This window comes from Budorcas taxicolor, chromosome 3 (genome assembly GCF_023091745.1).
Source record: "Budorcas taxicolor isolate Tak-1 chromosome 3, Takin1.1, whole genome shotgun sequence".
Taxonomy (NCBI): domain Eukaryota; kingdom Metazoa; phylum Chordata; class Mammalia; order Artiodactyla; family Bovidae; genus Budorcas; species Budorcas taxicolor.
The window spans coordinates 91,623,412-91,648,196 of record NC_068912.1 but is presented as its reverse complement, the minus strand read 5'-3'; the positions used below and the strand labels follow the sequence as shown (position 1 = coordinate 91,648,196).

Sequence of the window (24,785 nt, the reverse complement as noted above, 5' to 3'; positions counted from 1 at the left end):
TTCCAGATTTCACAGGAACCTGGAATGACAGCATTATACCAATGGATATCAGAGGGCCCTGGTGACAGGTGACACATAAACGCTTAATGCTTTAGTGTTATCAGTTTATTAGTAGTTTTCCAAACCTGAAAAATGCTGTAAGTAAGTTGGAGGGACAGGATGGGGAGGCTAGGGAGTGTGACTCTGAGCAAGCCACTTCCCTTCCAGGGCTCTCAGTCTTCCCAGAATGAGAGATCTCTAGGGACCGCACGTCTCAGTCTGTTCTCCACCTATCACTGGGGACATGAGAAGTAAGGCAGGGGTGCTGGCCTATCCCTGGTACTGTCTAAGTGTCAGGAAAATGAGTAAAGCAGTGAGTAAAACTTTTTTTTTTTTAAGTGGGGGAAGGAAATGCAAAATAAATCACAAACCATTATGGACCGGTGGTGGTGGGGGCAGGGGGAGGTGTCTTGCCATTGCGATTACATACAACCAACACTCTTGCAGTCTGGAAAGAACTTGGTTTTTTAGAATTTTAAGTTAAATTAGCAATGGCAACCCACTCCAGTACTCTTGCCTGGAGAATCCCATGGGCAGAGGAGCCTGGTAGGCTGCAGTCCATGGGGTCGCAAAGAGTTGGACTTGACTGAGCGACTTCACTTTCACTTTTCACTTTTATGCATTGGAGAAGGAAATGGCAACCCACTCCAGTGTTCTTGCCTGGAGAATCCCAGGGACGGGAGAGCCTGGTGGGCTGCCGTCTATGGGGTTGCATAGAGTCGGACACGACTGAAGCGACTTAGCAGCAGCAGCAGCAGCAGCAGCAGCAGCAGCAGCAGCAGCAGCAGCTCCTCTTGTTAGTAGGACCATAAGAATCTAGCTTGGTGGTTTCCAGATTTGCTATCAAAGCCGAAGTCTTTGACAATAAAATTCTACATCTATGATTCTATAACTTCGATTTCAAGAGTGTAAAATTCCAAGATTTCCTTCAGTGTCTGGTAGAAGGTTTGAGATTGGGCACAGGCGGCACTTCCTTGGTTGGGGCCCTTACGTTCCCCTAAGAGTAAAGAAATCAAGGGAAGATTCTACCAATGGGCCTCATTTCAGGGAGTTTGAGGGTCTTTCAGACCAAGTTGGCCAAGAATGAGACCTGCTGGAAGACTGTTAGAGGGCAGGAAAGAGCGCTGAGCAGCCAGGTGTAGACTGCGGCCTTGACCTTATCTGCGCTCTGGCAGCTGTGCCCTCTGCTCTAGCCAGGACTTCTCCCACTGCCAGACCTGAGACCTACTCCAGTAGAGGGGGCCTTATAAGGACAGAGCGTGGCTCACGGGAATCCAGTAACAGGCTCCTGGGTACTAGAGCACCTGCCAAAACGGAGGCAATTATCTTCTGTATCTCTTGGGAGACGCCATGTTACTTTTCTGCATATTCGCACAATTTGGGCCTTCCCATTGGCAGTTCCCCACTGGCCCCTCGCGTCTGCCCCCAGCCTCCCTTGCTCTCCTGGATCAGGCTCTTTTGCCTCCGTGGACACGTCCAACTGTCCTTGTGTCTCAAGGTCCGCATTCCAACTCCCGGAAGACAGTCTGATGGGCTCCACTTACCCACCAGCCTATGGCACAGCGAGCCGGTTTCCAGCGCCTGGACCAGGTCCAACCATCTCCGAGTGGTGGGGAGAGGCGGGGAGCCTCAGGGACCCTCAGACGGAGAACGCGCGGCGGTCCCGCAGGGAGCTCGCGCCCTCGCCCTTGCGCTCCATGGTTTCGAAGAGCAGCCGCACCAGCGCGGGCCGTCCCTGGGCCACCAAGGCCCGGGCCAGCCCCAGCACCTCGTCCGTGTGCGCGCGCCACACGCGCTGCAGCTCCTGCCTCAGGCGCGCCGCCGGGTACTTGTCCCGGGCGCGACGCAGCCACACGTCCACCTCGCGGCCCACCTCGCCGTCGCTGAGCTGCGCCTGGCTCCACTGCGCCAGCAGCGCCTCGAGCAGGCAGCCGAAGCCCTCGGCGTGGCTGCAGCCCGCGTCGTCCAGCTCCACGGCGCGCTTGAAGCAAGCCGCCGCGTTGGCCTCCTCGCCCTTGATGCGCAGGCACTTGCCGCGCAGCAGCTGCAGCTCCGGCAGCATGGCGCCCAGCTCCGACTCGCCGGCCTTGGCCAGGAAGACCAGCGCCTGGTTCAGCGCCGCCTCGTCCACCGCCAGCAGCTCCTGCACGGCGTCCACGCCCATGTAGTAGTAGACCTGGGGTGGGGGCCGCGGCGTGAGCCTTCCTCCCTGGCTCTCTTGCTGCTCCCCCTTCATTCCATTCTGTTTTTAAAATTCCATGCATTCATTCCCACCCTCCCCTCCTTCAACAATTATTCATCGCAAAGTTTGGTCTCCCTCTCCTGGAGAAGGAGACAGTGCTGTCTCTGATTCCAGCTCCAGCCCCACCAATCTTGGCCATATAACCTTGAGCCGGACCCTCTCAGGCTGCAGTTTTCTCTCACAAAAGATAGTGTAACCTCTCGGTGATTATTCCCTGGGCACAGAAGGATACAGAATAATGGCCCACGCTTTCTGAGCGCTTAGAAAGAACTGGGCCCTGTTCTGAACGCTGTCGGTGCATCACCACCTATAACCCTCCCTGTAGCTGTAGGAGGCAAGTACTGTTACGGGGCACAAGGATGCCCCCACATGCCTCTCTCTGTCCTCAGTGCCCTGGCCTGACAGAGTTAACAGTTTTTGTTTAGTAAGCCATTGACTACTCAAGCCAAGAGGCTGCCTTACCTGGCCGATGTCCAGGTAGGTCTTGAGGCCTGGGCACACCTTGACCACTTCCTCGAGGTCAGCCTTGGCGCAGGCCAGGTGGTTCCTGTCAGGCATGCCCCCAAGCCCCAGCTTGCCTCGCTCCAGGTCGTGCAGGTAGGCTCTGATGTGGATCTGCCCACAGAGAGTCAGCTGAGGGAAGATGCTGCAAGCCAGGACCCCTGCCTTCCTTACTGTCGTCAACAAAGCCTCTGTTTTTTTCCTCAACAGCAACTCAGGGAGTTTCTGTGGTGCAGCTGAAAGCCCCTGAGACTGGGACTCAGAAGTACTAGGTCCTGGTCCTGTGCCAGCTTGGACCAGCCTCTTTCTGGGCGCTAGTTCCCCTCTCTGTGCAATGAAGGGGGTTGGATGAAGAGCCAGTCATTCATTCTCTCACTCATTCATTCAACAAATATGTCCTGAGTGCCCACCATATACCAGGCCCTGTGCTAGGTACTGGAGTGCAGTCGTGATAAGACAGATGAGGTCCCTGCCCTGGCAGAACTTAACATTCTAGTAGGGATGATGATCATAAACAAGTAAACGGTACCACTTCAAGTGGTGACGAGTACAATGAAAAAATAAACAGGTGATGGGATACAGCTGACTAGCGGAGGGAGTTATTTGAGATGGGATGGCAGCACCGATTTTGTGAGGGTCTGTGTAAGCAAGTAGTGTGGGAAGAATGGCAAGTGGCCCCAGCTTGTAAGCATCAAATTACAAATGATTCCGGACCCTTGCTTTCATCACCACTTCCTCCTTTCTCCCCCACATCTGTTTGGAGCATTTAGAAAATCTAGAGATTCAGGAGAGTTAGGGAAGAGGTGGAGAAAGAGGAAGTAAGAAAAAGGGGTTGTTGTCATTGAAGGTATTAATACTTTATAGCCATCAGTAGGCTCTGGTTCTAAGATAGCTTCATAAGGTGGGGGTGGGGTGGGGGTGGGAATCTTTGGCTTTGGTGCCAGTTGAACTTGGCTGAATTCCAGCCCTTCCTCCTCTTTATTTGCATGACCTCTGTGAGCCTCATTTTCCACATCTGAAAAATCAGTACACTAAGATCTTCCTTGGAGAGTTACTGTGACAATGGAGAGAACATGTTCTAGCCGGGACCTAGCACCTGGCGGGTGCTCAGTTTATTCATTCATTCAACAGATTGTCAGGAGCCTGATATGTGCCAGGTACTGTTCTAGAATATATAGTAGAGAGCAAAATGACAAAATTCCCTGCCCTCGTGGAACATGCATTCTAGCTGGCAGGTGGGGGGAGAGAAATAAACATAAATCAGAAAATAGTATGTTAGGGAATGATAAATGCTAAGAAGAAAAAATAAACCAACACAGGAGGACACAATGTGTTGGTGAGAGGCTGACATTTTCAGGAAGATGGCTGCTAGCAGCTGCCTCTTCAAGCCCTCCATGAAGTGAGGGAGGAAGCCAACTGGACATTTGGGAGAAGAGCCTTCTAGGTAGAGACCCTAACTAGTAACTGCTGGCAACATGATTATGTCATCGGGACCAAGACCCAGGGAGCAGATTCACCCTCATGTCCCATGAAAGGTAATAGAGAAGGCTGTTTAGCCTGGAGCAAAATAAGCTCAGAGGTCCAGATCTCTGCCCCCAAGCAGTGCATTCAGTGGGGACTCCTAAGGGCAGATCTGAGACTAGTGTGGGGAAGCCAGAGGCAGGCAGCTCTTGGTTAAATTAGTAAGCTGCAGAGCTGAATGACCATAGTGGACTGCCTTAAGAGACAGTGAGCCAGTTAAAAAAATACCTAATAATAATAATCAACCACTTATGAAATCTTCCTATGTGTTCAGTACTGAGTTTGACACACAGAATCTAATTTAAGCCTCATAACAACACTGTGAGGCAGGTACAATTACCTTCAGCCTGTTTATAGATGAATAAAGTGGGGCTCGGAATTTAGGCAAGAGTGTAAGTGAGGATGTGGGATTTGAACGAAGGCTAGCTGCGTTGAGAGCCAGAGCTCTTCTTCCCGACATTAGATTTCCTGCAGTACACCCTCTGCCTTCTACAAGCACCTCCCATACTCCTGGCACCTGCTTCAAATGTGACCTCACTTAATCTTCTGACAATCTGTTAACACAGATGTTATGATCTGTATCTTCCAGATTTGGGGATGTAGGTTTGGAGGGGTAAGTGGCTCACTTGTCCCAGGGGCCACAGCGATAAATGGAGAGGCCAGAATTCCACCCAGGTCAGTCTGACTGCCTGAGGTGCTAATCAGAGAGGAGGCTGGCAGGTAGCTGGCCAGGTCATTGTAGAAGGGATGAGCAGTGGGTGGTAAGCTCCTTCATTCTCTAACTTGATAATCGTAGAGAACACGAACTGTGAGCCTTGATGACACCTAAGCTCCCTTCTACCATGAAGGCTCCCTGACCTCTGGGCTCTGGCCACAGAGTCTTGGCCCTTGTTCTCTGATCCTCAACGGCAGAAGGAGGCAGAGCTGCAGGCTGACTCACCTTGGCCCTTGTGCAGTACGCCTGCCAGTTGAGCTCTGGATCTCGTAGGACGTCCAGGGCCATGTTGCAGGTGCCAATGGCCATTTCCTGCTTTCCGAGGAAGTGGAAGATTTTGGCTAGGCGATTAAGGATGGGAAGTTGGTCCTTGGCAATCTCGATGGCCTGGGTAAGGGACAAGGGTTAGAGCAAACCATCTGTCTGGCTGTTTGCTAGAACTGGAAGGTCATCTCTCAGTAGGGCCATATCATCCCCAAATTTTCATCTCCCATATCCACCTTCCAGCTCCAAATGCAACCATATCACGGGGCCCAACACTTCAGGGTGCAACTCATTGACACTCAACTCCCAAGAGCCTAACTCACTGCCATGCTCTCTGCTGTTTTCATGGACATGTCCAGTGAATCCCTCCAGACCCCAGGTCAACCCCTCTTTCTCAGACTTATCAATGTGTGCTCCCTCATTTTTCCAGGACAGGTGGGAAGAGGGGCCAGAATCAGCCTCTGCCTCCCTCACACTCGCACAGTGTTTCTACCCGGGCCGCAGCATCGCCCCACTCCCAATCCAGTTACTGACAGCTCCTGCCTTGTGTTTGTTGCTGCCCCTGAGAGAGTGAGCTCCTGCAGGGAGGGGCCTCATCTCTCCACCTCTGTGCTCAGCACAGAGTAGGTTCCCAAGGAGGGGCAAAGGCAGTGTGTTAAATCAGACACAACTCTTGGAGCACACGTGAACTAGAGTTTATGCTCCACTCTGTTCTGAGATCTCTCACCAAGAAACTGCTCATCACCCATCAGCCAACACTGTGACCTGCCCCAGGGCATCATGCTGACTGTACAGGGGATGAGAATCACAGGGTCCCTGTCCTCCAGGAAAATCTTAAAAAACTGAGCTCAGTGTGAAAATTGCCACCGAAACAAGGTGTCAAGAATAAGGCTTGAACAACACTTTAAAGTTTGCAGTAGACAGTTTCATCCACTACCTTCTTTGAGTCTCTCAATATCCTAGAAGGTGGACAGATCACATAATCAACATATAAGGAGGTTCAGGGATGGAAGTGACTTGTTTTAGGGTCACAGGGCCTGTGAGCAGAGCTGGCATCCACACCGTGCCACACTCATTTTCTTTCCACTGTGCCATGGGGCTGCAAAGGGGAAAAGCCTGAGGGTTCAGTTCAGTTCAGTTGCTCAGTCATGTCCGACTCTTTGCGACCCCATGGACTGCAGCATGCCAGGTTTCCCTGTCCATCACCAACTCCTGGAGCTTGCTCAAACTCATGTCCATCGAGTCGGTGATGCCATCCAACCATCTCATCCTCTGTCGTCCCCTTCTCCTCCTGCCTTCAATCTTTCCCAGCATCAGGGTCTTTTCCAATGAGTCAGTTCTTTGCCCCAGGAGGCCAAAGCATTGGAAAATTGCAACTAGCTTAGAAGACAGGCCTGGGAAATGGGATAGGTCAGACCAGGCATTGGGAAGGTCTGACTCACTTTGCTTTTCGTTTGGGATGGAGAGAAAGGTTTGGAATAAGGGCACTTCATGAGTAGGGCATGGAGGTGGGGAGAAACCCAGAGAAGCAGTGGGTTCCAGGGACAGGAGGCTGGGGTGTCAGGCTTTGTCCAGGTTTGGAGGGTGATTGTAACCAGGGGCACATACCTTGCCAAAGCAGTCCAGGGGGTCAGTTCCCGAAAACCCGCAGTCATGGACACCCATGGGCGTGGTGGAGAAGGTGCCCTTCCTCTCCAGCAGCATCCCCAGGTAGCACCAGGCCAGAGCTGGGGGCCAGGGGAGAGGCGTCTCAGGGAGTCGCAGGTGGGGAAGGGGAGAGCAGGCAGGGCCAGCACCACCCAGGTGTCAGCCCTGGGAGGACAAGGTTGGGGGCAGGGGCAGAAATCACTGGGCCCCCGAGGGAGAAAGAGAAACAAAGGAGGGCAGAGGGGACTTGCGAGTGAAGGGGGGACGATTCCAGTGCCTGTCTTGTGTTTTCTACATCCCTTAGGGGCCCTCACGGAAGGCGCCTTCTGCTGTCTGACCCCAGCTCTCCCCCAGCTCTGTAGCTCTGGTCCCTGTGTGACAGCGACCCCTCCCGTCTCCAGAAGGGCCTTCATTCCCCCACCACAAAACGGGGATAAGAGGCTGAAATGGGGAGAGTTCTGTCTCTCACACTCTGGGTTACAGACAGGCCTGGACACGTGCCCTTGGAGTGATGTGCGGGCACGCATTCGCTGGGTGACGGGTGTGAGCTCCTTGAGGGGAACAGGGAGTGGAGGGGACAGGCTGAGGGAGAGAAAAAAAGAACGAGAGGTGGGGACAGTGACAAGGCTGGCAGGGCTGCTGATGTGTGCAGGGAGAGCCCAACCCCTTCCCACTCCCCCCCTGCCGCCCGCACGAGCCCCACCTCGGGGCTGGGGGTCCGAGGACTTGAGGACTTGCTGCAGCAGGGCCAGCGTGCGGTTGAAGGCCGGCAGCCTCTTCTGCTCCTCGCTGCCCAGCTCCAGGAATATGCCATCTAACCTGTGCCCAAGAAGGGGATGTGGCTGATCAGAACCCTCTCAGTGGTCCCCAGGTTGCCTCGAGTCCTCCCCAGGCTAGTGGCAGGGAGGGGAACTTGGAGCGCCCTTGCCATGGAGATGGGCTCAGCCATTTCCCCTCTGGGTTCCAGGCCCCACCTCCCCGCCCCACCCTGTCCCTCCCCACCATCCCATCCCCACCCCCAGCCTGACCTGATGAAGAGCGTTGCCATGGTGAAGTACCAGCCCCTTTTCTCCTCCATCGGGATCTAGGGAAGCAGAGAATGGCTTGTGCTGCTGCTATTGAGGCACTGGGGACATTGTTCATAGAGTCCCATGCTTCCCTGAACCCCAAGAAGCAGCAAGTACACTCTTGATCATAATCCTGCCTGGTTCTGCCACTGGCTGGCCGGGTGACCCTGGGCAAGTCACTTCGCTTCTCTGACCACAGAGGATTTGACAAGATGATCTGAGTGAATGCCCCAAGCAAGGGGTCCATCACAGAGCAGGGATGGGATCCATTTCCTCCCCTCCCCTCCCCTAGGCTCCTGATCCCCCCACCACAAGGCCCATACTCCACTGGTCACCTTCTCTCTTCCCCGCCATCTACCTGCATCTCCCCTTTGGCCCCATCTCTCGCCTTCCACCTTCCTGAGAAGCCCCTTTAGGCATGTGAGTGAGTTCAGCTGAAGCCCAGGAAACACCCCCCGCCACCAAACTTGTTTCCCATTGTTATTCTTGCTAACTTTGCTGTGCATTTAGACTGACTTGGGCACCAGATAAAATATTTATGCTGTTATTTATGGGAGTAGCTGCTCCTGCCTCTGGAAGGAATTTTAATGAAAACCAATAAAACCCCCAGTGCATATCAGCAGCTCTGCCTCAGGCTCTGGCCCCTGCCTCCACATTAATCTCCTGTGGTTGATTTCCAGGCTCCATTCTGCACTCACTACCCCCCACCCACCGCGGCCTTCTCAGCTTAGGGTCCCATTATGCCTCCACCCCCCACCCTCAGTAGTTAGAACCAAGTGTTCCGTCAAGCCAGCATTTCTGGGCATCTGTGGTGTGAGGCCCTGTGTTGGGTGCTTATGGGCTGTGGCACTGAATGGGACCCACACCCTGGATGGACTCACAACCTGCCTGGGAAGACAGACGCAGGCATAAATAATAGGGCTTGAAGGGGTACCTGCCGTGTGCCGGGATCTGACACGCATCATCTCAATCTCACAACCCTAAGGCAGGCGCCACTCCCACTTCACCGAGGCACAGACTGAGGTTCAGAGAGGTAGAATGACTCGCCCAAGGTCACACAGCATGCAGGTGTCAGAGCTGGGATTTGAACCCCATTTGTTAGTCTCCAAAGCCCTTGCTCCTCTCATCACACTGGCTTACCAATAGCTATAATATGAAACAGAGTTTGATCAAGACCAAGAGGTGGATGTGGACAAATGGAGCAGGAGGGGGAGGCCATTTCCAGTCAGAAGACTCAGAAGGTCTCACAGAGGGCTCAGACGGTAAAGAATCTGCCTGCAATGCAGGAGACCCAGGTTCAGTCCCTGGGAGACTGGGAGAAGTGAATGGCAACCCACTCTGGTGTTCTTGCCTGGAGAATTCCATGGACAGAGGAGCCTGACCAGCTACAGTCCATGGGGTCGCAAAGAGTCGAACACGACTGAGTGACTAACACACACACACACACACACACACACACGCAGGGTGGGCTGTAAGGTGGGTCTTGAATTGGAGTGGTATTTCAGAGGGTGGGGTGGGGCACAAGGGCGTTCCAGATGGAGGCTCAGCCTGGACACGTGTGGGCAGTTGAGGAGCATGGAGCACGGTGAGTAAGAATGGAGGCAGGGGGTAGCTAATGCTGGCAAGTTAGGGTGTGGCTGTTCTGGGCTGGCCCGTTCAGAGGAACAGAGGAAGGGGGTCCTGTGAGTAGATCCCAGTGAGTGGTGTGACTGCCCCTAGGAGAGAGGTGTGAGCCCAGGGCCAAGCCAGGTCTGGTGGGAAAGCCAGACTAAGACACAATGAGCAGAAGGAATACAGGGGCTGTGGGAGGAGGTTTCCCACATGATCCAGGGGGACCCCCAAGGCTTCCAGAGGAGGGCGTGCTGGAGCAGGGTTCTTAGGGACAAGTAGGAACCACCAAGGTGGATACAGCGAGAGAGGACATCAGATGGAGGGCACATTTGTGCAAAAGCTCAGAGATGAGTGAGCAGGTGTGTCAGGGGCTGCATGCAGCCTGGAATGACCAGCACCCCATTTTTAAGGGGTGAAGGGAGGAGCCAGCAGGAGCACATCAGGAGGGGCCCCTGAATGCCAGGCTCAGAACCTGGAAGTCATCTGCAAGGCAATGGGGGGCCACAGCGAAGGTTTGAACTGGGGAGTACGAGGATCCCATGTGTTTTTGCACCCACATCACCTTGGAAAGTTACCCTGTTACTTAGGTGGGAATATGTGTACGGGGGCTTTGGCTGGGAACAGCGCTGTCTGGAACGGAGAGTGGCAGGTCTAAGGATTAAGGGGCATCCATGAGAGCTCAGTGGAGAACACTGACCAAAGCAAAAAGCTGGGATGGGCTGCCGGATAACCTTAACGTGCTGTGCCTTCATAGGACCTGGGACATGGGAAGGGGACTCAGGTTCATAAGCCAAGCTGGCCAAGGACCTTGACACAAGGTCAGCACCTGTCCACATGAAGGACCAAAGCATGTGTGCTTCAGGCTCCCTGGCTGCCTGTGGATATGATCCCATGACCTCTGGTTTCATGCCCACTTTGAGGTTGGCTAGGCCGAGTCATGGTGGGGAGACACAGAACCTGCTCCCCTTTTCAGGCTCCTGACAAGGAAACATGACCATAGAGACAGCCGTTGTACTAGACAAGGAGAGGGCTGCAGTGCCCAGAGCAGAGGCTCGGTGGCTAACAGGCCTGGCCACAAGAGGAGGGTGGCCCTGGGTGGATGTGTTACCCCTTAGAGGCTATATCCTTATCTGCAAAAGGGCACTGTGAGGCAGGGCCCAGTCTTCCACAAATATCCATCAATATCTGCCCCCTTTCTCCTGGTTTGGGTTAGAGACGTGCAGGGTTAGGAGTGTCTGGGAGGCTGCTTTGCCCTGTTTCAGTTCTAGTTGGGGCGTTGAGGTCTCAGGCTCTGGCACACTGAGTCATCCGGCCTTACCCCACTTTCTAACAGCCCCCCACCACCACCACTGTGCTCCTAGGGCTTCAGATGCCCCGTAGGGTCCACAGGTTCCCAAGGTTGAAGAGCAATGTGCTATTCTCAGGCTCTGCCTGGGTCATAGCCACACTCTTGTTTGGTATTCAAGATACAAGAAATTAAGTGATGTGTCCAAATCACACAGTACATGAGAGTTGGGACATAAACTCATGCCTTCATAGTTCTAGCCCCAACGCTTGTCAACAGCACTCGGCTGTTTTAATCAATCCCGTTATTATATCCCTGAGACCACTGAGACCACAAAGGTGAAGCAGCTTGCTGAGGGTGACACACTGGTTACTATCAAGACTTGAAACCCAGTGGTTTCACCACTATTCTGATAGTCTTGAATAAGTTAAGCCTAGTTATCGTTTGCACTAAGTAAGCAATACTACCATCTAGTGGCAGAGTGCCTGAATTGCCGGGGCAACTTCTGAATGTTAACTCTTCCTTCTGCTGCTGTTGCTAAGTCGCTTCAGTCGTGTCTGACACTGTGCGACCCCATAGACGGCAGCCCACTAGGCTCCCGCGTCCCTAGGATTCTCCAGGCAAGAACACTGGAGTGGGTTGCCATTTCCCTCTTCCCTTCTACTTGAAGACTAAAACTGTGATTTTCAGAGAAGTAGCTAGCTGAGTGACATCTCTCTGATAAATTTCAAATGGAGCCCCTCCTCAGATCCCACTCAAGGTACCATTTGCAGGAGGGCTTATAGTGTTGCAAATTAGAAGTGGAGTTAATGGTATAAACAGGCCTGGCTTGAGCCCTCCCTATGCTTGGGTTCCAACCCTCCATCCCTAGTAGAGAGAGAGACCATTCACTCTGCTGTGCAATTCTGGTCCTAAAATAAGCTGTCTCTTTAAAAATCCTTCTGGTTGTAACTGAAGCAGCAGCTGAAGCTGTTACCAGGGGCAACCTGGCAAGCCATGGTGCGTTAAATTAAATTAAACAGGCCTCTGACTGCCCCCTCCCCTCCTGAAGAAGGGAGGGGGTGTTCTTCCTCTCTCCTGGAGAATGAAGTTGCTGTGAAACCTCTGATGGCTGCAAGGAATTCACTTCCAGAGTTGATGGCTCCCAGAGGCAATATATTTGGAGGCAGCCCCCTGGGACGGGGCTGACAGGACCTCTGCCAGAAGAATGTTGACTGAGGGCCGCCCGGGGTGAGCTGGGGCAGGACACCCCCCCCTTTCTGTTGTTTGTCCTCATCAGGACCCCATGAGCTGGGGGCTCCAGGGTCTACAAGGGGGTGCTGGCCAGTGGGAGAGTCTGCCCAGGCTTCAAGCTGGACGGGCTCAAGTTTGGTGGCTGCTCCGTGGCAGATCTGTGGGAGGGGACGCAGCAGGGCCCAGGCTCCAGCGCTGCCCTTCAGTAGCGGGGTAGATCCTGGTACTAACTGAGGGTGAGAGTGAGGCACAGGCAAGGGTTCTCAGGACATTTCCCAGCTCCTCTGAGGCCCTCACCAATATTTCCCTCACTTTAGAGATGGGCTCACAGAGGCGGATTCTTCCGATATTTCATGCCAAGTCTCCCTCTTCAAATTCATGTTGTTACCCCCAACACCTTGCTGCAACTCTGTGCGGTGCTTACCATTTACAAAGTGCACTCATTGCAGAAGCCATGTGATCCTCAGAAAGCCCTGTGTGGAATGTTAAGTGGGTCATCATCACCCCGTTGGGTGGGAACACTGAGGTGAGATGATGTCCTCAAAGACACACGACTAGTGTGACAGCCTGGACTGAAACCTGGAAATGCTGGGGTTTTTGCTATATGAATAAAAGTGCATTTTATTGAGCACTTACTATAAGTGCTTACTATAAATGAGGCACATAATTTACATGGGTTATCAAGAAGGTAAGGACTACAATTATCCCGATTTTACAGAAGAGGCACCTGTGGCCCTAAGTGGCCCTGCTAGACGGTAGCAGAGCTGGGAACCCAGCAGCTTAGCCCCAGAGTCCCCGCACCTAACTACCCCAGATGAGTGGTTCTCAAAGTGGAGTCTCGTGACAGTAGCATCAGCATCCCCTGGAAACTTGATGGAAACACTACACGGGCCTCTCGCACTGTGGAGAGCCGAGTGAAAATGGCAGGCCAGTGCATCTCTTTTTAACAGAGCAAAGGATCAGCAGTTGTGATCTGCAGGGAAGCCTGAAGATCCACGCTGCCACAGCTGGGTGGGTAATCAACAAAGGTGGGTGATCTGGCAGAACCTATAGTGAATATCAGGGTTAGGATGAGACCCTACAGAGCAGGTGTGTGCTAACTTGGCAGATATAAGGATGGGTCTCAGATGGCTAGTTCATTTACTTCAAAAGGTGACCCCCAAAGAAGGAAATGTTGGGCTCAGCTGGTAAAGAATCCGCCTGCAATGCGGGAGATCTGGGTTCGATCCCTAGGTTGAGAAAATCCCCTGGAGAAGGGAAAGGCTACCCACTTCAGTATTCTGGCCTGGAGAATTCCATGGACTGTATAGTCCATGGGGTTGCAGAGTCAGACACTACTGAGTGACTTTCACTTTAGCTATTTTAGGGGATTTCAGCAGAAGCTCTCTTAATATACCAGTGGCTTACATGTGTCTGCATAGGCTCTGTGTACAGAGCAGGTGTGTGCTAACTTGGCAGATATAAGGATGGGTCTCAGATGGCTAGTTCATTTACTTCAAAAGGTGACCCCCAAAGAAGGAAATGTTGGGCTCAGCTGGTAAAGAATCTGCCTGCAATGCGGGATTTTCCCAACCCTGGGTTCGATCCCTGGGTTGGGAAAATCCCTGGAGAAGGGAAAGGCTACCCACTTCAATATTCTGGCCTGGAGAATTCCACGGACTGTATAATCCATGGGGTTGCAGAGTCGGACACTACTGAGCGACTTTCACTTTAGCTATTTTAGGGGATTACAGCAGAAGCTCTCTTGATATACCAGTGGCTTATTAATCTACATGTGTCTGCACAGGCTCTGTGTGTGTGCGCGTGTGCTCAGTTCTTCGTGACCCCATTGATTCTGAAGGAAAATGTCTGCCTTGCAGTTCAAACTTTGCCCCTGAGGACTTTGTAATCTGTGTTTCAGAGTCAGTTCCTGAGAGCTGACTAATTCTCTTTCAGCGGAGGGGCAATGAGGAGGAGGAAGGAGAATGAATATTTCTCGACTGTCGACTGACCACTGGCACTTCTGTGCACTGTGGCCCTGAGCCTGCACAGCAGACTGAGAAGGTGGAACACATCCTCCTCCTTTTACTGGTGAGGAGAGAGACCAAGAGAAGAGCTTCCCAGCCAGCCCCACAGGCCAGGGGGAAAGGACCAGGATTCAACAGATCTGCCTCCCTCCAGCGCCCCTGTTCTTTCCACCTCATCACACCGACCCTGTGGAGGCTGATAATGCAGAAATAAACGTCACCAGGTGGAAGGCCTCAGAAATAAGCTCTTCCTGCTCAACTGGAATGTCCTCAGTGATGACACAGAGCAAGCCTCTGGGCTCTGCACGTGGAGCCCCACCCCACCCCACCTGGCTCCCACGGGGGCCTGCTCCAGAAAGGCAGGGCAGGTGAGGTTCCTACTAACCCAGCTCCTGCCTCAGTGGGGGTAAACACTGATGGGATGGGAGTCACCCCCCACTGCCTCTGCCTCCCCCAGGGTTCCTGGAAAGCCCACTGGCCCAGCCTGGGCCTCAGTTTCCACATCTACAAGCGGGGATGACCCACTGGTCTTGCCTCTCACAAGTGTGTGGGTGAGAGTGGTCCAGCGTGACTGGGCAGAGGGGGCTGGGGGATGGGTGCTGAGCCACGGAGGTGAGTTACCCATTCAGCCCTGACTGGGTTCCCTGCCATGGTCTTCATGGATTTTAAGATCAGAGCAGATGGACGGCAGCTCCCCATCGTCACCCCCTTTCTGGTCCTAGACCCAGAGCCATTTCTCTAGTCCAGAGCCCCTTTTCTAGAGAAGGGCTTTTCTAGAGCCCCTTTTCTAGTCCCGGGTCCAAACCCAACTCTGGCACTGGGTGGATCTGACGAAGTCTCCTGCCCTCTGTGATAATAACAGTGATGCCTGCGTTTTCTCAGCTCCTCCCATGGGTCTGGGCTGTGTGCGCCCTTAACATACTCTGTCTTTCCTCCTGTAAAGAAGGCAATTGGGTCAGAAGATGCTAAAGGTAGCTTTGGCTCTGGGGTCCTGTATCAATGAAGAGGGGAGAACCAGTTCTCCAGATTGCCAGAAATAGAGGGAATGAAGCCAGCAGCAAAGTCAGAAAGTGCTGTTACGGCACCGAGGCCATCAGAAGGCTGGGACCAGAGCCTCGGGAAAACTGTCCCTCAGCCAGGGCTTCATGTCAGAGAGAACTGAGTCCATTTCCAGCCAGCCACTTATGACTGTGTGCCCTTGAGCAAGTCGCTACACATCCTGGAGCCTCAGTTTGCTCATCTGTAGAATGGGGTTAATAACAGTTCTGATTCCCCAGCATTTCTAGGAGGTTCAAGTGAGATAATCTGTGAAAAGCACAGGAGTGCACAGTCGCTAGCTCATTGTCTAGTGTGAGTCATCCGGCTCCTTTTCTAGTGGAACCAAATCAAATCACTCAGATTTGTGGAGCCATGAATGTATGTATACGTGTGTGTGTGTGTGCACACGCGCGTGTGCCTGTGCATGTGTGTTTGCAAGCACCGTGGGAGGAGAAACCCTGCCTATGACCTCAAAAGTTGGAGATCAACTCTGAAGTCCTCAAAGCACCATTCCTGACGCTCCCCAAGCTGTGGTTTCCTCCCGCTCTGTGTGTTTATGTGTTTTCTTCTGCCAGGAGGTTTGTTGCTTCCCCCACCTTTTGCTCTCAAAGCCCTTCCTGTCCCCAAAATCAGCCCGGCCACCACTTCAGTCCAGTGACGGAGGAAGACTTTCCTACCTCGCACAGCCACTCAGGCAGGGCTAAGCCAGGAACCCAAATCCTGACCCCTGGCTCCCAGTGGGGTCTTCTCCCAATTTCATTGTTCTTTTCCCAAGGCTGGCTCTGGACAGAGTTGAGGGTGAGCTCAGGGGCAGGAGGAAGTCTGAGGAGACAGAGAGGAAGGTGGGTGCTCACTTAGAAGGAGTCTTGGCTGCCCCATCAGGGGTTGAGGATGAGCAAGCCACATCCACCCAGGCTTGCTGGGGCTGGCCTTCCCTTGTGACCCCGTTGCCTCTTCCCGCACCCCCCGCCAGGCTGGTACGACTGTCTCCATTTCACAGAGGGAGACATGGACACTCTGAGAGGTTGCACAGCCGGCCCAGGCCACTCAGGGTGTCCTGCAGCGTGCAGACTCCCACACCAACGCTCTGACTGCAGGGCTCTGACTGCGGGGTCCCAGCAGTGCCTCTGTGTGCACAGTGGGCCCAGTCGCCAGGGTCTCGGGCACCTGCATTGCTGCGGGGGGATGACTGGGAGAGTGGGAAGGGAGGCTGGGGGAGACAGGGGTGTGGGGAGCAGAAATCTATTGAGAGGGCAGCTCCTTGAGGAGTTCCCTGGTCCTGGCCTCCCTGATGGTGGCAGAGGTGTGTGTGTGTGTGTGTGTGTGCACCTCCCTGATGGTGGCAGAGGGGTGTGTGTGTGTGTGTGTGTGTACCTCCCTGATGGTGGCAGAGGGGCGTGCGTGTGTGTGTGTGTGTGTGTGTGTGTGCGCGCGCCTCCCTGATGGTGGCAGAGGGATGTGTGTGTGTGTGTGTGTGTGTGTGTGTGTGAGCACCTCCCTGATGGTGGCAGAGGGGTGTGTGTGTGCACCTCCCTGATGGTGGCAGAGGTGTGGGTGTGTGTATGGGTGTGTGGGTGTGTGCATGCCAGGGACCCTGGATGCTGACCAGCAGTGACCTCTCAGCCCTTCCTGCTAGGTCCCAACCTGCTGGGTGCGGCAACAGTGTGGAATGCCCACACCTTTGTTTGTGAGGCTGGCTGTTGGGCCTCCCAGCACCGGCTCCGTCCTGCCTGCCCCAGCTGGCCAGGTGAAATCTGGATGGCCTGTGTGTCACCTTGAGCCTGTTCTGTCCTCTGTGTGACAGAGAATCACAGCACCCAACAGCAGTGTGTCCGTGAGGTTTGATGTACTAAAATGAAATGTGCTAGCGAGTGTAAAACTCGGCTCCGTGCTGGCTCCCAGTGCCACCCAGAGCCAGCCCTGCTCCGAAGCAGGGTGAAGGGTCTGCTGTGTATGTGCACGTGGGCGAGTGTGTGAAGCCACCAATGTTCTAGGAAAAGGGGGAGGAACTCACACAACTGAGTCAGCTTGGGGCAGAGATTTTGCTTTCAGAGAAAAATAAGTTTTTAACCTTATTTTAGAAAAATAATAGGAATTTTAAGACTAAAAAACCAAATTAAATTTAGCAACAGTCAAAAATTCCTCTTAGGTCCAACCCTGTGCCAGACGCAGATAGAGACAGAAGGCTCACCCTCTTGGGGGCAAGAGAGAAACTGCTTGCTGATGAGTCAGAGCCTGAGAACAGCTCTCCTGTGGAGCAAAGCCCAGGGCCGTGGGGGCCCGGGGTGGAGTGGACAGGCGAGGGGCTGGGCCCCACCATGATCTGCACCCCACCTGGAGCCCTGCGTAGTCTCTCTCTTACTCCTCACAGCAACCCTATGAGATGACGTTAGAATCCCAGCTTGCAGATAAGGAAACTGAGGCTCAGAGAAGTGAAGTGACTTGCCCATAACCACCTGGTAAAGGAGGAAGAATTTAAACTGTATCTGTAACTCCAAAGGGTTTGCTGTTAATACCTTTCAGCCTCAAGACTCCACCAAGAATCCATCTAGGACTGTGTGTGGAGGGCTGACGAGGGAGGAATGATGGATAAAACAATCTGCCTCATCATATTTTTGTAACTTGAAGACGAAGAAAGAGAGGGAAAGAAGGGCTGAGAGGGAAGTCACAGACACCCACTCACACACAGATATACTGCTTGTTTTTGAATATTGGGCTGAATTACTAACTTTTATAATGTTTTCTCTTGTAATTTTAGTTAGCAGATGAGCAGCTGTCATTGGTTCTTTGGCTGACCTTTACTCTTTGAGGTCTCGGGGGCTCCTCCCTGTCTGGGATAGTCCCAGCCCCCTCAGGATGAGGAATCTCTTAGAGTCACTGTACCCGGCAGGTTGGACCGCCACGGCTCCTGTGGGTGGCAACCCTCTCCATGATGGGTTCCTCAGCGGCTGCTCCACTGTCCCACTTCTTTGCCAGCCCAGTGCTGACTTCACCTCTGCCCTCTTCCTGCCTACCCCCCACCTGCACACATGGCAACCCTAGATTTCCAGGAGGCAGCCCTTGTGGGGGGCTCCCCTCCCCACCTCACTAGCCATCTGCACTATCTTTATTGCACCCCACTTCTCCAACCTCTCCAGAAAGAGCAAAGGCTTTGGAATCAGGTAGAGTGGCGTGAACCCAATTGACACTTACTAGCTCTGTAGTCTTGGGCAGGTTACTTAGCCTTGCTATGCCTCAGTTCCCACGCGTGTAGAATGGGATCAGAGGGATCTTGTGAGGACTAAGATAAAATCCGCAAGGCACCCGGAGAAGAATATTCTACTTCTGCATGCTGAATATGCTGAATATTTAAGCAGAATATTCATGAATATTAATTACTGTGTGAAAGTGTGCGTTGTATGAAGGAAGGCTTCAACATGCAGGTGAAATTTGAGCTGGGTTTTGATGAATGGAGCTTGCTTCCTAGGCAAAGGGAACAGTTCCTGCGGTGGGAGATGTGAAATAGCACAGCATGTTTGGAGAAATATGAGTAGTTTAGAGTCCCTGGGAAGTAAGAGTAGGGATTCCCTGGCGGTCCAGTGGTTAGGACTTGGTGCTTTTTCTGCAGGGGCTCTGGGTTCAATCTCTGGGTTCAACTAACCTCCCACAAGCAAGGCAGCCAAGGGGCGGGGCGGGGGGGACAGGAAATGCAGCTGAGGAGGGCAGGAATCAGACTTCAGAGTCCGTATCAGCAGGGCCACCGTGTCCTCCCCCTGGGAAGCTTCCGGCCACCCTCTTTCCAGGCCTCACCCCCTGCCCCAGTTCAGCTGTCACCAAAGGACCTTTGCACATACCACGCCCCTGCCAGGAGTGCCCTCACCCCATTCCTGCGAGGACACTCCTGCTTCTTCCCGAAGCCTCCCCCAGTCACCTGTACTGAAAGGAAGTATGCCTTCTCTGAAGCTCAGTTATTGTCACTCTATGCCCAGGACCTCAACTTGCCAGGTCCCCATTAATTCCAACACGGGTCTTGATGTCCCCAAAGTGGCCTTCCCTTCTCAGCCTCTGGGGGAAGGGGCGGTGTCCTGTTTTTGGTCCAGAAACTATGGTCTCTGGTGTACAGAGATGAGAATACCAGATCAGCTGACCTGCTTCTTGAGAAACCTGTATGCAGGTCAGGAAGCAACAGTTAGAACTGGACATGGACCAACAGACTGGTTCCAAACAGGGAGAGGAGTACATCAAGGCTGTATATTATTGTCACCCTGCTTATTTAACTTTTACGCAGAGTACATCATGAGAAATGCTGGGCTGGAGGAAGCACAAACTGGAGTCAAGATTGCCAGGAGAAATATCAATAACCTCAGATATGCAGATGACACCACCCTTATGGCAGAAAGCCAAGAAGAACTAGAGATGAAAGTGAAAGAGGAGAGTGAAAAAGTTGGCTTAAAACTCAACATTCAGAAAACTAAGACCATGGCATCTGGTCCCATCACTTCATGGCAAATAGATGGGGAAACAATGGAAACAGTGACAGACTTTATTTTCTTGGGCTCCAAAATCACTGCAGATGGTGACTGCAGCCATGAAATTAAAAGACGTTTGCTTCTGGGAAGAAAAGTTATGACCAACCTAGACAGCATACTAAAAAGCAGAGATATTACTTTGTCAACAAAGGTCCATCTAGTCAAAGCTATGGGTTTTCCAGTAGTCATGTATGGACACAAGAGTTGGTCTATAAAGAAAGCTGAGTGCTGAAGAACTGATGCTTTTGAACTGTGGTGTTGGAGAAGACTCTTGAGAGTCCCTTGGACTGCAAGGAGACCCAACCAGTCCATCCTAAAGGAAATCAGTCCTGAATACTCATTGGAAGGACTGATGCTGAAGCTGAAACTCTAACATTTTGGCCACCTGATGCAAAGAATTGACTCATTTGAAAAGCCCCTGAAGCTGGGAAAGATTAAAGGCAGGGGGAGAAGGGGACAACAGAGGATGAGATGGGTGGATGGCATCACTGACTCAATGGGGATGAGTTTGAGTAAACTCCGGGAGTTGGCAATGGACAGGGAGGCCTGGCATGCTGCAGTCCATGGGGTCGCAAAGAGTTGGACACGACTGAGCAACTGAACTGAACTGAACTGGTGTACAGAGCTGAGAGACGATTGTCTCTCAGGCTATGCAATAAATACCTGTGACCTCAGCCAGTCATAGGCACATCTGACTCATCCCTTTGCACCACTCCCCCAGAGATGGGACTCCAAGAGGGCTAGTTGATGAAGGAACAAATGTTTGCTCCTCCCTTTGTCCATGAGTTTCTGAAAGGCAGGAGTTCTTAAAGATAGAGCCTGGCACACAGTAGGTGCTCAATAAATGTTAAGAGGCTGAGCATATGCCTCTCAGACTTGCCCATAATTTACCAGTTTATGGGCACTTTTACCCCATGACTTGATTGGATAATCACAGTAAACTATTGTTTAATGTTTATAAAGCAGATATGAGGCCACGAGATGAAAAGTGACTTGTCCAAAGTCACACAGCAAAATAATAATAGCTGGGTGCTTTAACTCAAGCCTTCCGCTCTAACTATACAAAATCATCATTGTCTTCCTGATTGTGACTATTTCTTGAGCATCTGCTCTGTGTAGGTAGTTTATAAGCACAGGCATGCGTGCATGTTAAGTTGCTTCAGTCGTGTCCGACTCTTTGCAACCCTTTGGACTGTAGCCCACCAGACTCCTCTGTCCATGAGATTCTCCAGGCAAGAATATTGGAGTGGGTTACCATGCCCTCCTCCAGGGGATCTTCCTGACCCAGGGATGGAACCGGTGTCTCTTATGTCTCCTGCATTGGAAGGTGGGTTCTTTACCACTAGCGCCACCTGGAAAGCCCATTTATAAGCGTGATCTTTCCTAATCCTCAGATAATGAAAGGGAGGGAGGGCTCCAACTGTCTCCTGGGATTGATGGGGGCTGACCACAGCCACTCTGTGCAGACCTGGGGAGCTGTTACTGGGCCAGGCACAAGGATATGGCACAGGGCCTGGCGGCCACCTCCCAACTGAAGACATTAGTTCCCTCCCTGAAGCATTGGGCAGGGCCCCGATTGCCACTCTCTCTGGTGGTCCCTAAAGAGGAGGGTGTTTCCACACCATGGTAGGGCAGACCAGCAGCAGGGAGGGAGGAGTCAGCCTTTATTCCATTCCAATGCCCTAAACCTCCGCCTCCCTCCCCACCTCCTCCAGGAAGCCTTCCTCCAGTGAGCCCCCTCCTGAGAGCAGGAAGGAACCTTGAAGACCATCCAGTGCCCCCTTCCCACTCCCCCTTCGCAGTGGGGAAACTGCAGTCCAGACAGGAGAAGGCCCCAAGGTGGGTGACTACAGCTGAGATGAGAACCCAGGCCTCCTCGCCCCCAGTCCAGGGCTCTTCAGGCCCCACTCTGAGACTGTGACCACAGTCAACATATACCAAGCTGGCCAAGTCTTCTCTGGAGAGCAGCTGACATTCAGGGCTTCAGACTCAGGCTTTAAAACAGGAGATCTGGGGTTGTCTGTGATCCTGCTGTCCCTGTGCAAGCTCTATTCCAGGCGCTTTCCAAACATCAGCTCTTAGTTATGACATCTACCAAATGATGATGTCCCCATTTTACAGATGAGGAATCCTAGGATACAAGTACCATTATTATCCCCACTTCCTAGAATGGGAAGCTCAGTGATGCTAAGGACCAATTAGAGGTGAGAGCATGAAGGACTGGGATTGGGACCTGGATTGTCTGACTCAGCGTCTACCGTCTTCACCTCCACCCTGCGCTACTCCCCTTAAGTCAAGCCCGTGCCTCCCACATAGCACTCCCTGAGGTCTTAACTCCACATTTCCTCTTAGGCTTTGGTGGAAAATGTTCCAAGGGGGTGTGCAGAGGCTTTGTGAATGCAGCCATCCTACTCATGTGTAAAAGCTTGTTGTCATTTAACTATCACAAACCTAAACCATGATTTTAAAAAGTCATCATTACCAACTCAATCCTGCCTGTGCTATGCCTTCAAGGAAAAGTCACGGCACCTCTCTGAACTGTGGTTTCCTCTTCTGTAACAGAAGGATAAGGCCCTCTATATCAGGGTCAGCCATCTAATGCACGCAGCCTTTGGGATGGCCCCCAGTGATCCTCATCACCTGGTACTCATGTCCCTGTGTAACGCCCTCTCTTTGCATGGGGGCTGGACCTAATGACTTGCTTCTAATGAAGAGAAAAATGATGGGATATCCATGAGGCAAGGACCTGTGGGAGTCTCTGACCAACAGCCAGTGAGGAATTGAATTCTGCCAACAGCCAAGTGTGTGAACTTGGAAGGAGATCCCCTCAGCTCCCCCAGGCTGAGCAAGCCTTCAGATGAGACCGCAGCCTAGAGGCACCTAGCTGAGCCATGCCTAGGTTCTTGAGCACACACACTCCGAGACCATCAGTGCTTATTGTTTTCAAGCTGCTAAATTTCAAAGGATGTTTGTTATACAACAATGGGTAACTCATATACCCAGTATTTGTCTATTTAGTGCCAGGCCTACGCCACACAGACATTCACTCAAGAGAGCACTGATGTGTCCAGGTACCATGCCAGGTATTGAGTTTACAGACAGACATCCCTACTCTCAAAACCTCAAGGTTGAGCGGGGGAGACAGACTTGTAAATGGACAGTGTGAGCAACATTGTAGGAGCCCCAAGGATGTCCTGACCCAGCCTGGTGAAGTCAGTGGAGGGGATGTCTGAGAGCAAGGAGAACCTTCCAGGCAAGGGTGGAGCAAAGGGCACCTCAGAAAGAGGCTGAAGACCTGCCAAGGCGGGCTGTAAGGAGACCTGGTCCACAGGAAGCAAGGGCAAAAGCTTGGCTGGAAGGGGGAACATGGAAGAGGGAAGGCAGAGAGCAAGATCACAGAGGGTCTCCAGTGCCCACCAGAGAGCCTGGGACTTATCTGCTAGGCAGTGGGGAGTCACTGGGGGTTGTAAGCAGCTGACGGATGAGCAACATGACAACTGGCAGCAGGGTGGAGGCAGAAGGGTCAAGTCAGAGGGCAGAAACCCAGGCAGGATGATGGCGACCATGTTGGTATACACAGGGAATGATGGAGGCTGGGCTGGCAGAGGGAGGCATTAGAGGAGTGGATAGGCCAGGGAGATATGGGGAGGTGGGATGCACGGAATCTGAGTGGATGGGGATGGTGGGTGAGGAGGAGAAAGGAGTCAAGAATGCTGCCAGTTTCTGGCGGGATGCAGAGCTGTGCCTTATAGCGAGGTGGGTGCACACAGATGCCGGGATAGGTACTTGGAGGAACAAGATGACAGGGGTGAGTCGATGTGCTGAGTTTGCGGTACTGCCAGCAAAGAAACCTAGGCAGGCTAACCGGCTGGAATGTGGGTCCACTCTCGAGTCCAGCAGAGAAGAGCTACAAGCCCAGTCTGGGACTCAAGCGGGGAGAGGCACACTGGAATGGCATTCCGGAAGCCAAAATGCCCGGGGCCAGGGGAGAGTGTGCGGGCCATGGGCGTCCCTGGGGACGTTAGGGGCCGCGACCCCAGCCAGCCCTCCCAACCTGGAGACGTCACCCACCTGCTGCGCACAGCCCAGAGCCTTGTCGTAGAGGGCGATGCCAGCCTCCAGCACGCGAGCTCGCTCCTCTGGGCTGGCGCAGCCCACGTCGAAGCCGTGTGCGTAGCCCTGCTCCGCCAGGCAGCGCGCTGCGCGGAGCTGGGGGTCGTCGGCTGCCCCGCGGTCCCCCGCCAGGCCCATGAGGCTGGCCAGCTGCCCGGCGCACGCTTCCTCCTCTTCCTCCTGCCCCAGCCGCCCGTACACGTGCGCCAGATTGGCCCAGGCGTTGAGGTTACCCGGATCCTCGCGGGCCACCTCGAGGAAGCGCTCGCGGGCCTCGTCCAGCTCCTCCAGGTAGAAGGCGAAGGCTCCCAGGAGGTGGCGCACGGCGGGGCGCTGCGGAGCGGCTGCCAGCTCCAGCTCCTGCCGCAGTCCCTCCCGCTGCAGCTTCAGGTCCCGGGCGCGGAGCGAGGCCGGCGAGCGCGGCTCGAAGTTCAGCTGCATCTCCAGGTGGAAGTGGCCCGGGAGGTAGTCCAGGTCGTCGATGAAGGCGTCCAGGTCCTCGGCGGCGGCCTCGGACTCCGCCATGGCTGCCCGGCGGCTCCCCGGGCCTGGCCCCCAAGGCTGCAGTGGAGAGGGGCGCCCCTGCAGCGAGCCCGGCGCGGGAGGCGAGGGTCAGCGAGCAGAAGCCTGGGGCGCAGCCACCGCCTATCCCCGGCGCCGCCCGCCGGTGGGTGGGTCAGAGCGACTCAGGAGCGCCCTGTGGGTGTTTCCGCTTTTGCTGCTCAGCCGCTTTTAGACGCCTGCATTGCACAACCAGGTGTGCCTGATACACTGATGTGGTGCCAAATGCGGGGCGTGTAACGCCCAGTACCTGGCAAAAGGTGTGGTTTGACTCTCTCTGCTCAGCAGATGAGAAAAAGTGAAGCTCAGACAAGAAAAGTACTTGCCCAGGTCACAGAACTGGGTGTGCCCAAGCAGGCCTGGGACCCAGTCTGCTGAACCCCAAGCCAGGCCCTTCCTCCGCGAGCACTCCTCCATCCTGTGTGAGCTCACCG

The 24,785-nt window shown here is 53.5% G+C and overlaps 2 protein-coding genes across 2 annotated transcripts in view; one reads left to right on the top strand and one right to left on the bottom strand.

Moving 5' to 3' along the window:
* Window positions 1-1,678: 1,678 nt before the first annotated feature.
* On the bottom strand, window positions 1,679-24,315 carry TTC22 (tetratricopeptide repeat domain 22). The gene is made up of 7 exons (XM_052637969.1): window positions 23,749-24,315; window positions 7,958-8,013; window positions 7,633-7,748; window positions 6,891-7,009; window positions 5,244-5,405; window positions 2,744-2,896; window positions 1,679-2,215 (listed from the first exon to the last, which is right to left on the bottom strand). The coding sequence occupies exons 1-7, from the start codon at window positions 24,313-24,315 to the stop codon at window positions 1,679-1,681; spliced, it is 1,710 nt and encodes a 569-aa protein (XP_052493929.1).
* The window catches only part of LEXM (lymphocyte expansion molecule), a 38,768-nt gene continuing 38,296 nt past the window's right edge, over window positions 24,314-24,785 (top strand). The window contains exon 1 of the mRNA XM_052638066.1: window positions 24,314-24,457. Within this exon, the coding sequence (XP_052494026.1) occupies window positions 24,314-24,457 (144 nt within the window). The remainder of the gene's footprint in view (window positions 24,458-24,785) is intronic.

Bases quoted from the DNA above. Each gene is read 5' to 3' on its own strand.
- TTC22 (XM_052637969.1), bottom strand. From the start codon at position 24,315: ATGGCGGAGTCCGAGGCCGCCGCCGAGGACCTGGACGCCTTCATCGAC. The intron at 7,749-7,957 runs GTCAGGCTGGGG...TCTTGGGCACAG, and splicing joins ATGGCAACGCTCTTCATCAG to GTTAGATGGCATATTCCTGG. The intron at 2,216-2,743 runs GTAAGGCAGCCT...CCCCCACCCCAG, and splicing joins CCTACCTGGACATCGGCCAG to GTCTACTACTACATGGGCGT.